A 13,830-nucleotide genomic window follows, 5' to 3' on the forward strand; every position below is an offset into this window, starting at 1 on the left:
CAAGTCCCTCATGAGTATGCGTGTACCTTTAGCTTAAAACTTCCCCAGTTTTGCGGCTGGGGAGACACTGCTTTGGGAAGGATCCATGGGGCTCTCCTTTCTTACTACAAGCAATGCATCCTTCCTCCTCCTGCTCTTTGGCTTGGTTGTGTTATTTAGCTGGACACCCATCAAGAGGGAAACCTTGTGTTTGGGCTAACACTGCCTCATTCTTGCCTTCCATTCCTTTCAAGCTGAGCATCTTTACTTTGTATCCAAAGCTGCTTTCACAGTAGGAGAAGTACCCTGCCACTTTTAGGAATTTCTTTATTTTCCTCCTGCCCTTTCTAGACTAGCCCCACCCTGAAACTGAGCTGGACACTGTGGGGTTCCTGGACATGGAAGCCTCTCTGTGTTTCCTGTTTCTTTTTTATTGGAAACAGATTCTAGTCTCCATGACTTTGCCTGAACTCCAAAGGGCAGATTCAGTCAGTTCAGTTCAGTCGATCAGTCATGTCCGACTGCAACCCCATGGACTGCAGCATGCCAGGCTTCCCTGTCCATCACCAACTCCTGGAGCTTACTCAAACTCATGTCCATTGAGTTGGTGATGCCATCCAACCATCTCATCCTCTGTCTTCCTCTTCTCCTCCTGCCTTCAATCTTTTCCAGCATTAGGGTGTTTTCTAAGGAGTCAGTTCTTCTAGTCAGGTGGCCAAAGGATTGGAGTTTCAGCTTCAACATCAGTCCTTCCAATGAATATTCAGGATTGATTTCCTTTAGGATGGACTGGTTGGATCTCCTTGAAGTCCAAGGGACTCTCAAGCATCTTCTCCAACACCACAGTTCAAAAGCATCAATTCTTTGACACTCAGCTTTCTTTATGGTCCAACTCTCACATCCATACATGACTACTGGAAAAACCATAGCTTTGACTAGGCAGATCTTTGTTGGCAAAGTAATGTCTCTGCTTTTTAATATGCTGTCTAGGTTGGTCATAGCTTTTCTTTCAAGAACAACATCTTTTAATTTCATGGCTGCAGTCACCAGCTGCAGTGATTCTGGAGTCCAGGAAGATAAAATCTGTCACTGTCACATCTGTCCTTTGTTTCCCCATCTATTTGCCATGCAGTGATGGGACTGGATGCCATGATCTTAGTTTTATGAATGTTGAGTTTTAAGGCAATTTTTTCACTCTTCTCTTTCACTTTCACCAAGAGGCTCTTCAGTTCTTTGCTTTCAGCCATAAGGGTGGTGTCATCTGCATATTTGAGGTTGCTGATGTTTCCCCTGGCAATCTGGATTCCAGCTTGTGCTTCATCCAGCCCAGCATTTCACATGATGTATTCTGCATATAAGTTAAATAAGCAGGGTGACAATATACAGCCTTGTTGTACTCCTTTCCCAATTTGGAACCAGTCCATTGTTCCATATCTGGTTCTAACTGTTGTTTCTTGACCTACATTCAGATTTCTCAGGAGGCAGGTCAGGTGGTCTGGTATTCCCGTCTCTTTAAAAAGTTTCCAGTTTGTTGTGGTCCACACAGTCAAAAGCTTTCGTGTAGTCAATAAAGCAGAAGTGGACAGAAGAGTGGAGAAGGAAATGGCAACCCAATCCAGTGTTCTTGCCTGGAGAATCCCAGGGACGGGGGAGCCTGATGGGCTGACGTCTATGGGGTCGCACAGAGTCGGACATGACTGAAGTGACTTCGCAGCAGCAGACAGAAGAGCTATACAAAAGAGATCTTCATGACCCAGATAACCATGATGGTGTGATCCCTCACCTAGACCCAGACATCCTGGAGTGCAAAGTCAAGTGCGCCTTAAGAAGCATCATTATGGACAAAGCTAGTGGAGGTGATGGAATTCCAGTTGAGCTATTTCAAATCCTGAAAGGTGATGCTGTGAAAGTGCAGCATATTGAGTTTTCTCAATATGCCAGCAAATTTAGAAAACTCAGCAGTGGCCAAAGGACTGGAAAATGTTAGTTTTCATTCCAATCCCAAAGAAAGGCAATGCCAAAGAATGTTCCAACTACTACACGATTGCACTCATCTCACACACTAGCAAAGTAATGCTCAAAATTCTCCAAGTGAACTGAGACCTTCCATATGTTCAAGCTGGATTTAGAAAAGGCAGAAGATGCAGAGATCAAATTGCCAACATCTTTTGGATCATCGAAAAAGCAGAATTCCAGAAAAACATCTACTTCTGCTTTATTGACTTGCAAAGCCTAAAATATTAACTGTGTGACATTTTAAGAAACACTTTGCTGACTCCTAAAAGACAGTAGCTTGGACCGATTTACCATTTCCTATTGATAATGGCATTTCACACCTCTATAAAGTCAGAAGTTATTAAATAGATAATAGATATGATACAGTGATTGTATTTTCTGTTTTTTATTTAGATTTCATTATTTGCTTTTGTTCTCTGTTTAAATAAAATCTATTTCCATATCCTCTTTAAACCATTCAGTTCAGTTCAGTTCAGTTCAGTCGCTCAGTCGTGTCCGACTCTCTGCGACCCCATGAATCACAGCACGCCAGGCCTCCCTGTCCATCACCAACTCCCGGAGTTTACTCAAACTCATGTCCACAAAGTCGGTGATGCCATCCAGCCATCTCATTCTCTGTCGTCCCCTTCTCCTCCCGCCCCCAACCTTTCCCAGCATCAGAGTCTTTTCCAGTGAGTCAACTCGTCGCATGAGGTGGCCAAAGTATTGCAGTTTCAGCTTTGGCATCAGTCCCTCCAATGAACATCCAGGATTGATCTCCTCCAGAATGGACTGGTTGGCTCTCCTTGCACTATAAGGGACTCTCAAGAGTCTTCTCCAACACCACAGTTCAAAAGCATCGATTCTTCGGCGATCAGCCTTCTTCACAGTCCAACTCTCACATCCATACATGACCACAGGCAAAACCATAGCCTTGACTAGACGGACCTTGGTTGGCAAAGTAATGTCTCTGCTTTTTAATACACTATCAAGGTTGGTCATAACTTTCCTTCCAAGGAGCAAGCGTCTTTTAATTTCATGGCTGCAATAAGCATCTGCAGTGATTTTGGAGCCAAAAAAAAAATAAAGTCTGACACTGTTTCCACTGTTTTTCCATCTATTTCCCATGAAGTAATGGGACGTCATCTACTGCTCAGTGGTAAAGAATCTACCTGCAATGCAGGAGATGTGATTTTGATTACTGCATTGGGAAGATCTGCTGGAGAGGGATATGGCAACCCACTCCAGTATTTTTGCCTGGGGAATTCCATGGACAGAGGAGCCTGACGGGCTACAGTCCATTGGAACTGCTAGTATCAGACATGACTTAGCGACTGCGACCACTATCTACCTGATTGACTGGTATGTTTTTCACAACTGGAGGCTCTTCTTTGATAAGGGCTGTGGGAGGCATGGGTGGTAAAGCCAGCAGCTCCCGGGCTGGGGAACACTGGACTTGAGGCGGGAGATCCTCCAGTGTTCTGTAGCCCTAGTTCTAATCGCCTGTTTCTCCCAAGGAAGTGGCAAGAAAAGAGAAAAGGGGTAAGACACCCAGTAACTCAGTTTTGCTATATTTGGCCATCCTGGCTGGAAAAACTTTGAAATGGTAGGATAGCTTCTCCATTTTCCAAGGAAAGATTCTTGAGATTCTTTCCCAGAGACAAAGCTAGGTATGTATTCCTGATGTTTGGCATTTCCAGCAGCTGTCCTTTATCGCCCTTAAGATTTCCCCTTTTAATTCTCTTTCAAGGAGAGTTTTCATCAATGAGTTCAAGGAAATACTTGCAAGATCCAGCCTGAATCAGGGAGACTTCATATATTGTCTAAAATGACCTTTAGGTATTACTTGGGATTTTGATTAGCAGTGTCCTGATCTGTGATCTCCCTTATTATGTGCTGGGGGATGGGCACTGCTGAGAATCAGCCAAGCCTTCAGTTCAGTTCAGTTCAGTTCAGTTCAGTCGCTCAGTCATGTCCGACTCTTTGCGACCCCATGAATCACAGCACGCCAGGCCTCCCCATCCAGCACCAACTCCTGGAGATCACTCAAACCCATGTCCATTGAGTCGGTGATGCCATCCAGCCATCTCATTCTCTATCGTCCCCTTCTCCTCCCGCCCCCAATCCTTCCCAGCATCAGAGTCTTTTCCAGTGAGTCAACTCGTCGCATGAGGTGGCCAAAGTATTGCATCTTCAGCTTTAGCATCAGTCCTTCCAATGAACACCCAGGATTGATTTCCCCCAGAATGGACTGGTTGGATCTCCTTGCAGTCCAAGGGACTCTCAAGAGTCTTCTTCAGCACCACAGTTCAAAAGCATCAATTCTTCGGCGATCAGCCTTCTTCACAGTCCAACTCTCACATCCATACATGACCACGGGAAAAACCATAACCTTGACTAGACGGACCTTTGTTGGCAAAAGTAATGTCTCTGCTTTTTAATATACTATCTAGGTTGGTCATAACTTTCCTTCCAAGGAGTAAGTGTCTTTTAATTTCATGGCTGCAATCAGCATCTGCAGTGATTTTGGAGCCCCCCAAAATAGTTTCCCCATCTATTTCCCATGAAGTGATGGGACCAGATGACATGATCTTTGTTTTCTGAATGTTGAGCTTCAAGCCAACCTTTTCACTCTCCTCTTTCACTTTCAGCCAAGCCTTAGACACTGGAAAAGACCATACTGGCTACAGAGCCAGAGGCTGTGTAAATTAGAATCTGAGTCCTTGTTCTCTAGGAAGCCGAAGTAATTATCTTCACTAGGAGTCCATGGCACCCCACTTCAGTACTCTTGCCTGGAAAATCCCACAGATGGAGGAGCCTGGTGGGCTGCAGTCCATAGGGTCACTAAGAGTCGGACACGACTGAGCGACTTCACTTTCATGTTTCACTTTCACGCACTGGAGAAGGAAATGGCAGCCCACTCCAGTGCTCTTGCCTGGAGAGCCCCTGGTTGCTGTCTATGGGGTCGCACAGAGTCGGACACGACTGAAGCGAATTAGCAGCAGCAGCAGGGGTCCAGGGAGCTGAGAGGCAGCACAATCAGGTGGTTGCACTGGTTTATTCTATGAGGAAGACATTTTAATCAGCTTGCCTGTCAATCACCATGACAGCTTACACTCAAATACACCACCACAAGCAGAAAATCTGGATCAGCCAGTCATGCTAAAAAACTGGGAGCAAAATACCTGTCATCTTCTAGATTAAAAAAAAAAATAGGAAGAAAACTATTGAAAATCAATATTTTCCCTTAATTTGTTTTAAAACCCAGCACCCATTTCTTCTATAATCAAAATACTAATTTTGTGCATATTTCTCCAAACTAAAATTGTATAGGCGAACTGACACAATAACACTTTACTGTACAATAAGTATACGGGTGTTCTTTTTGTTTTAAGAACAGTTTACATTTCAAATTCAAGAAGTTTTATAAAATGAATGAATTCATAGACGTATGAAATTAATGAACTCTGTGTGGAAGCATTTTTCATACTGTTCATGGGGCTCTCAAGGCAAGAATACTGAAGTGGTTTGCCGTTTTGTTCTCCAGTGGACCACATTCTGTCAGACCTCTCCACCATGACCCATCCATCTTGTGGAGTTGGAAAAGACTCTTGAGAGTCCCTCAGATAGCAAGGAGATCCAGCCAGTCCATCCTAAAGGAGATCAGTCCTGGCTGTTCATTGGAAGGACTGAAGTTGAAGCTAAAACTCTAATACTTTGGTCACCTGATGTGAAGAGCTGACTCATTTGAAAAGACCCTGATGCTGGGAAAGATTAGGCGGGAGGAGAAGGGGATGACAGAGGATGAGATAGTTGGATGGCATCACCGACTCAATGGACGTGAGTTTGAGTAAACTCCAGGAGTTGGTGTTGGGCAGGGAGGCCTGGTGTGCTGCAGTCCGTGGGGTTGCAAAGAGTCGGACACGACTGAGCGACTGAACTGAACTGTGAGGAAGCGATGGTTGCAAGTGTTTCAAATTTGGTGCTATCTCTGCCTGGATTGGAATGGCTATGAATAGCGTGAGAATGAGGGTGGGGGTGTTTTAAACCTGTGTCTCTGGCTGAGTCCCCAAGCACTACTCCCTCTCGGGTGGCCACTTCCCTCTCCTCAGCAGCCACCACCTTCCAATGGTAGCTTGTGCCTCTGCCACCAAAACTCCTGTGGCTGCTGTCCTGCCTCTCCAGCTCTGGTGCTGACAAAAATTTTCTCCTTGATCAGATCCTAACTCAGGCTCCTCTAAAATTTTCAAACTTGACCTTGACTCTTGGACTTCTGTGTTTGTCTCTTTCTTGTTCAGTTTTAGCAGGAATGATGCTAAGATGGTTTGGCCAGAACCTTGCTTCCTCCATATCTGATCATCAGGGTCCTCATTGTCTGCTCCCTCCCAAGTGATGTCTGATCACCCTGGCTTGCCTTCAGCAAGAATTTTTTTAGGTCATTTTAGCCAGAATCTCTTCTTACCCTTGATGTTCCTTCTTGGTAATTTTCCATCCACTGACCCACTCTGCTTTTTGGCTACTAATTCCCACCTGCCATGCTGTGCTCAGAGCTGGGTTTTATCTCCTCCACTGTGAGACTCCCTTGCAGTGGTCCCTACACCCAAGATGGTGCCCCTGGGATAAAGTCTCCCTTTGCATCTTTAACAAATGTCACTGGTAATTGTTTCTTTCTTTAACAATGCTGGTTTTCTTCATGGAAGCTGTAAGAGCCCAGCCTTCATAGCACCAACCACCACAGGCCTCTTCATTGCCCGGGACCAGCCAAGGGGACCAGAATTCTCCACATTCATCTCTATTCCCATATTCTCTCTATAGTATTCAGGCCTCAGGTTTCGATGAAATAGGACTTAAAGGAATATTCAGTGCTTTCTTCTTTATGGGATCACTCTCTGGCAATTCCCAAACTCACAGAAATTTTCAACTAAGAGTAGCATATCAGCACTGGCTTAAAACTCAATGTTCAAAACACAAAGGTCATGGCATCCAGTTCCATTACTTCATGGCAAATAAATGGGGAAAAAATGAAAATAGTGACAGACTTTATTTTGTTGCGCTTCAAAATCACTGCAGATAGTGACTGAAGCCATGAAATTAAAAGATGCTGGCTCCTTGGAAGAAAAGTTATGACAAATCTAGACAGTTTATTAAAAACCAGAGACATTACTTTGCCAACAAAGGTCCATCTACTCAAAGCTATGGTTTTTCCAATAGTCATGTATGGATATGAGAGTTGGACTATAAAGAAAGCTGAGTGCTGAAGAAGTGATGCTTTTGAACTGTGGTGTTGGAGAAGACTCTTGGGAGTCCCTTGGACTGCAAGGAGATCCAACCAGTCCATCCTAAAGGAGATCAGTCCTGAATATTCATTGGAAGGACTGATGCTGAAGCTGAAACTGCAATCCTTTGGCCACCTGATTGAAAGAACTGACTCACTGGAAAAGACCCTAATGCTGGGAAAGATTGAAGGCAGGAGGAAAAGGGGACGACAGAGGATGGGATGGTTGGATGGCATCATCAACTCAATAGATATGAGTTTGAACAGACTGTGGGAGATGGTGAAGGACAGGGAGGCCTGGCGTGCTGCAGTTCATGGCATCACAAAGAGTCAGACAAGACCAGGTGAATGAACCATAAAATAAAGCATATCAGAAAGTGCTCATTAGAAGGTCTTTAAAGGAAAAAGGAATAGCTTTGATCCCAGCATTGTTGTAAGTGACCATCCTTGGCCATTGGGCATGCTCCTTTGGGCAGGGACTTTCACATGTTTACAGTTTGTAACTGTGGTGAATGAGCAGTGATTGTTTTGGATTACACGTGTGTAGAAGGGGTCGCTGCGAGTCAGACATGACTGAGCGACTTCACTTTCCCTTTTCACTTTCACACATTGGAGAAGGAAATGGCAACCCACTCCAGTGTTCTTGCCTGGAGAATCCCAGGGACGGGGGAGCCTGATGGACTGCCGTCTATGGGGTCACACAGAGTCGGACACGACTGAAGTGACTTAGCAGCAGCAGCAGCAGAAGATGGTCACGGTCTAATCAGTCTCAGCCAGTTGCTGGTTACATGCATGGCTCTTCACTTTGCTTTCTGTGAAATGACTAAACCAGCGAGGTAGGAGGAAGCCCAGCCTTCTCCTACCTTGTCCAGCTCCCTGTCAAGTGGAAGGAGCATTTCTGGGGGTAGATGGCACAGTGGTTTCTCACTGTAAATAGGATCCCTTCTGAATACTGGATTTATCCACTTTGAAATATGTAGTTCATAAAGTTCTTTGTTATTTATTTTTAACTTTTATAAAATAAATTTTGGCTTTCTAAATCTGCTGTCTTCCAACCTGCTGGTTCAGGCATTATTTATGTCCTGGCTGGCTCACAATAGTCGTTCTTGGCAGACCTTGTCCATCTATCCATCTGTCCATTCATTCAATTATTTTATGAATCTCCAATGTATCAAAAATTCAGAGCTTCTGAATTTTCCAACTATCTAGCCAGACGCAGAGTAAGGTAATGTCCCAGGCTGCCCAATGCTCTCTAGCTTCCCCTACTGTTCTGCCATTAAAGTAATCAGTATAAATTTGGCTTCAGGAAGGACCAGGTGGCACTAGCAGTAAAGAACGTGCCTGCCAATGCAGAAGACACAAGAGATGCGGGTTCAATGCCTGGGTCAGGAAGATCCCCTGGAGGAGGGCATGGCAACCTACTCCAGTATTCTTGCCTGGAGAATTCCATGAAACCATAGGGTTACAAAAGAATCGGACGTAACTAAAGTGATTTAGCAAGCATGCAAGGACTGAAACCCATGTTAGCACTGTCTCATTTCTCTTGCTCTTGGCTTCTTAGAGGAAAGGCTACACAGCAGAACTGGTCATGAGAAATTAGTGAAATAATTTCAGTTGACCCTCCACACAAATACCTTGTCACGGTACTTTTCATTGTTTCTATTGGTACCCTGTTCATATCACAGATTATTAGTCCATTTACTAATGATGATGCTATCATATTCACCACTAACATTTGTTAGTCAACTACAGTGTGTCAAAGGTTATGCTAAGTATTGTAAATATAATTTTGATTGATAGCATATTAAAAAGCAGAGAGATTACTTTGCCGACAAAGGTCCATCTAGTTAAGGCTATGGTTTTTCCCGTGGTCATGTATGGATGTGAGAGTTGGACTGTGAAGAAAGCTGAGCTCCAAAGAATTGATGCTTTTGAACTGTGGTGTTAGAGAAGATTCTTGAGAGTCCCTTGGACTGCAAGGAGATTCAATCAGTCCATTCTAAAGGAGATCAGTCCTGGGTGTTCATTGGAAGGACTGATGCTAAAGCTGAAACTCCAATACTTTGGCCACCTTGATGCACATGAGTTTGGGTAAAGCCCGGGAGTTGGTGATGGACAGGGAGGCCTGGCGTGCTGCAATTCATGGGGTCGCAAAGAGTAGGACACGACTGAGGGACTGAAATGAACTGAACTGAACTGAACTGAAGCCTGGTACAAAAAAAATCCTTATCAGCAACCCTGCGCTTGAACGATTGCTATAAAACTCCTCACCAAATCCCGCCCCCAACTCTGGGTTGGGACATACAGTTTTGAGAGGCATGTGACTGCTGGCCCCTTTGCAGTAACATTAATCTTTTCTACTTCACCCAAACTTCTGTCTCTGAGATCTGATTCAGCACGCATGCATAAAGACTGAGTTTTCAGCATCATCAGCAAACAGATTCAGGACCATGGTCTTACAAAGTCATGACTTTCTGCAATGCTTCCTTCCAGCATCACCAGGGTCTCTTGTGCATCACTGGCAAATGCATTACCAGCTTCCTGCCCTCTTTCTAAGAGGTGCCCAGTTTTCCCCTGCTTCAACTGGGCTCCTTGCTTGATCTTCTATTGTTGGACGGGTCTCTTTGTTGTCTGTCAGCTCCGCAGGGGAGGAAGGGAGGGAGAGGATTGGGCCCTTGCCTCTCTTATGCTAAGTTCTCCCTATGTATGTTTCTGTTTTCAATTGACTGGAAAAAATTGGTCTTCTGATTTCAACTGGCAGGGACCCACTGGAAGTTTTCAGGGGAAGAGGCAGTATCTTCCTAGCGTTTAGGAGGTCTTTGATTTTCTAGGGGGTCCAGAGGGTTTGCTTAGCTGCTTGTGTTCAAAGGTAAGTGCTCCGGGGCTCACCACCTTCAGGGCTCTCTGTCTTTTTAATAATCCTATTTACTAAGGTAGGAGGCAATTTTCTTAAAGTTGCTCAAAGTTCTGCTCTGTCAAAGATAAGTGCCTCCCAACAGAGGCTTTTTGTTTGCATTTTGCCCAAGGCCTTTCTCTCTGCCTGGGTTGTTAGTTTGGGGAAATCCAGGGAGGATGTTACAGATCCACTTCACTAATTCATGGCCAATTAGGAAGCTTTGCTTTGAACCTGACTGGAAGGTCGCTTTGCCAGTAGATTTGGAGCCTTGCCCCCTTGCACTCCGGGGAATTAAGAAATTTACTTCTGTTGGTTAGAAAACAGAATTTTGAAGCTAATGGTGGAAACAGTTCCCAATTTGGGCATAGCTTCTTACACTGGTAAAATACACTGAGCTTTATTATCAGAACAAATGTTTGCTTTCTATTATATAGCTCAGGCTAAGCCCCTGTATCTTTAATTTTTTTTTTTTTTTCACACCTAACTCTACTTTGTTTTAACCTGCACATGTGGAAGCTGATCTAGGGTATACATATAGAAAGGGACATGATTCTCCTACTGGGTGATGGTGAAGTGGGTTTTTTCCAAGTTGGAGTTTTGGTCTAATGATTATTTTTCTTTCCTTGGGACATTGTCTCAGTTTCACCCTGAATTATGCTATGAAGAGGTGATGACCACAGTTAACCAGGACTGGAAGTTTTCGTAGGTGGTTGCTGTTGACTGATAAAGTGCTTTTGACTTCTGAAAGGATGTAAATTAGCTTAGGTGTCGGTCACATTTAAAAAAGAAAAATCTCTTGGGCATAGCAAAAGTTTTGTTCTGTGAGGAAACTAAAGTGCCCAGATTGTGAAGCAAGAGACATGCTTGCTGTTTGCTTTTTAATGAAGGAAAACCTTAACTTGAGTGCCTTAGGGCCCTACCTTTCTGCTATATTGATTCATAGCTCCTGAAAGATTATTTTGCTAAATGCCATTGTAAGGTGGTTTTTGTGGCCTCAAACTTGAGCTGCATGCTTAAACAAACAAGCAAAACCAACACACCCCCACAATTTTCTGGGTTGGATTCTTTTACCTGGTTCAACGTCGAGAGAGTAGCTATCTATTTCCAGATCAAGTTGTTGGGCTGCTGTGGAACGAAAATCCTCCAAGACACCTCGCACAGCCTTGGTGAGGTTATATGGCACTGATTTAGCAAACCTCACTTTGCTATTCACAATCACGCTCCCATTTCTGAAGTTAAGTATCTCAAGTTGCTTAAAACCCGTAAGATTGGATCGCAGATACGGAACCAGCTGCAAGAACAAAAGACAGTTTACTCTTAACGGTGTTGAAATTGCTCAGCTGCCGCTAATTTCATTTATACTCACATTTCATTATCTGAGGCATACATTCCAGGTCCTTTTTTATATTTGTGTTTGGATTTAATGTGAGCCCAGAACACCACTACTTAATGACCTGTTTGCAGTGATTATGTCCCATATTTCCACTTTTCTGTGCATTGAGATGGATGGGCAGTGATTTTCTTCATGATGAATTGTGAGAACAGAGGATTGAAAAAGAAATCCTGGTCAACACTGTCAGCCAAGCAAGGATGCCAGGTTCAGTTATTAAAAAAAAAGAAAACAATCCAAGTAAATAAAAACATGTTCCAAACTGAGCAATAGCAGATTGACCTATGCCTGGTAAATGGAACATCTGTTTGGAAGCAACCAATTTGAAATGACCTATTGAAATAAACAACAGCATAAACATGGGCTCATTGGTCTGTTCAGGGTGTTTCATGTCACCACAAATTCCCTGCAGTGGAAACTGTGAAGAACTTGGTCATCAGGAGACTAGGTGTCAGTCCTCAGATTGCTGCTAACCAGATGTGTGACTTCATCAATCCGCATAACCTACTAAGTTGTACCTCAGTGCTCTTATTTGAATTGTGAGAGAGAAGAAAAATGGTTCCTTAAGGACCTTAAGTAGAATTTAAGTATCTTAAAATGATGCTTCAGGGAGTTGTGCTTGATATTCCCACACCTGCCTCCTGAGACCCACAACCATCCTCTTTTTTTTTTGGCCACGCCCCATGACATGTGGGAACTTAGTTTGCTGACTAGGGATCCGAACCCTGGAAACACAGAGCCTTAACCACTGAACTGCCAGGGAATTCCCCACAGTCATCCTGGAGGTCACTTTTCAGGAATGTCTGAAACTCAGTGATGTCTGCTTTGTTCCTGGCTCTGAAAGTGGGACCTCTCCTTCATGAACCGACACCCACAAACCCAGAGAGGGCACAGATACAAACTATAATCCCCCAGGCTTGGCCCAGGCCTGCTTTTCCTTTGTCCCCATCTCCACCCCACCAGACCCTGACCCAAACCCACATGTTGGTACCACCTCCAGTAACCGCCCCCTCAAGGTTATTATGAAAATAAAATGAAATTTTATACAGAGTGTGGAATTACTCTCTCCTATTTTCTCCCATGTACTTTGACTAGACTCATTCTTTGTGTCTTAACATTGCTTTGGTTTCTAGTGGGAATTCCCTGTCCTCACTTCATGCACAGACAACTAGTTGCTCCCTTTCCCTAAATCCATTCTCCTCTTCTTCATGGCTAAGAGGCTGCCTTGCTAGAGCCCACATTTCCCACCCTCCTTTGCAGCAAGGTGTGGCCACGTGACCAATTCCCACCAACTGGATATGAGTGAAAGAGGTGTGGGCAACTTTGGCATCACTTGCTTAGGATATGGCTTGCCCTGGGGTTCCTCACTTTCCCCTTCTCACAAGTAGAAACAGAGATGTATCCGTTACCCATGATCCTACATGCAGTGCAGCAAAGGAGACACCAATGTGAAGAACAGACTTGTGGACTCAGTGGGAGAAGGACAGTGTAGGATGAGCTGAGAGAATCGCATCGAAACATGTACATTGCCATATGTAAAATAGATGACCAGTGCCAATCCGATGCATGAAGCAGGGCACCCAAAGCGGATGCTCTGGGACAGCCTGGAGGGGTGGTGTGGGGAGGGGTGTGGGAGGTGGGTTCAGGATAGGGGGGATACATGTGTACCTGTGGCTGATTCATGTTGCTATATGGGAGAAACCATCACAGTATTGTAAAATAAATATTCTCCAATTAAAATAATAAATAAATAAAAGAGAGGTACCAGTGACCCAGCTTTGGATGTGAGTGAGGAAACACCCTTGGGGTTGGCAGAGTTATAAGACAGAGGGAATGTGAGTACGTGGATGACTCTGTAGAGCAGAGCTGTCCCACCCACCAACTGAAAGAAAATAAACTCTATTTAAGTTACTGTATTCTTGATCTCTTCATTATGGCAGCCTAGATGTATCCTAGTTAATACACCTGGACTTAGTACCCTGGGACTCTGTTCCTTGAGATTATCCCAACATCAACTCACCTCACTTCGGTGAGGTGGGTATAGCACAAATTCTTATTTAAAGTTCACTTGAAGAATTGGTTTTAATGTGGGTTTAATTTGCATAGTGATTTAACTTACATGGAGCTTACAAATATTTTTTTCTTATTTTCAGAAATTCTGTAATCTTTGTGATGGGCATTGTGTACTTGAATTTAATTATCCATGCCTGTTAGAGGTTCATAGTTTAGCAGTTTTCATTGTGTATGTATTTCTACAAAAGTACTTGAAGAAACAAAATAAATATGCGATTTTGG

The 13,830-nt window shown here is 43.9% G+C and overlaps 1 protein-coding gene across 1 annotated transcript in view; it reads right to left on the minus strand.

Moving 5' to 3' along the window:
* The window catches only part of IMPG1 (interphotoreceptor matrix proteoglycan 1), a 164,099-nt gene that overhangs the window by 22,711 nt on the left and 127,558 nt on the right, over nucleotides 1–13,830 (minus strand). Inside the window, 1 exon segment of the mRNA XM_055433698.2 lies at nucleotides 11,217–11,436. Within this exon segment, the coding sequence (XP_055289673.2) occupies nucleotides 11,217–11,436 (220 nt within the window).

The sequence above is a fragment of the Moschus berezovskii genome, chromosome 10 (assembly GCF_049115385.1).
Source record: "Moschus berezovskii isolate FMDL1 chromosome 10, NW_MosBer_1.0, whole genome shotgun sequence".
Classification (NCBI taxonomy): domain Eukaryota; kingdom Metazoa; phylum Chordata; class Mammalia; order Artiodactyla; family Moschidae; genus Moschus; species Moschus berezovskii.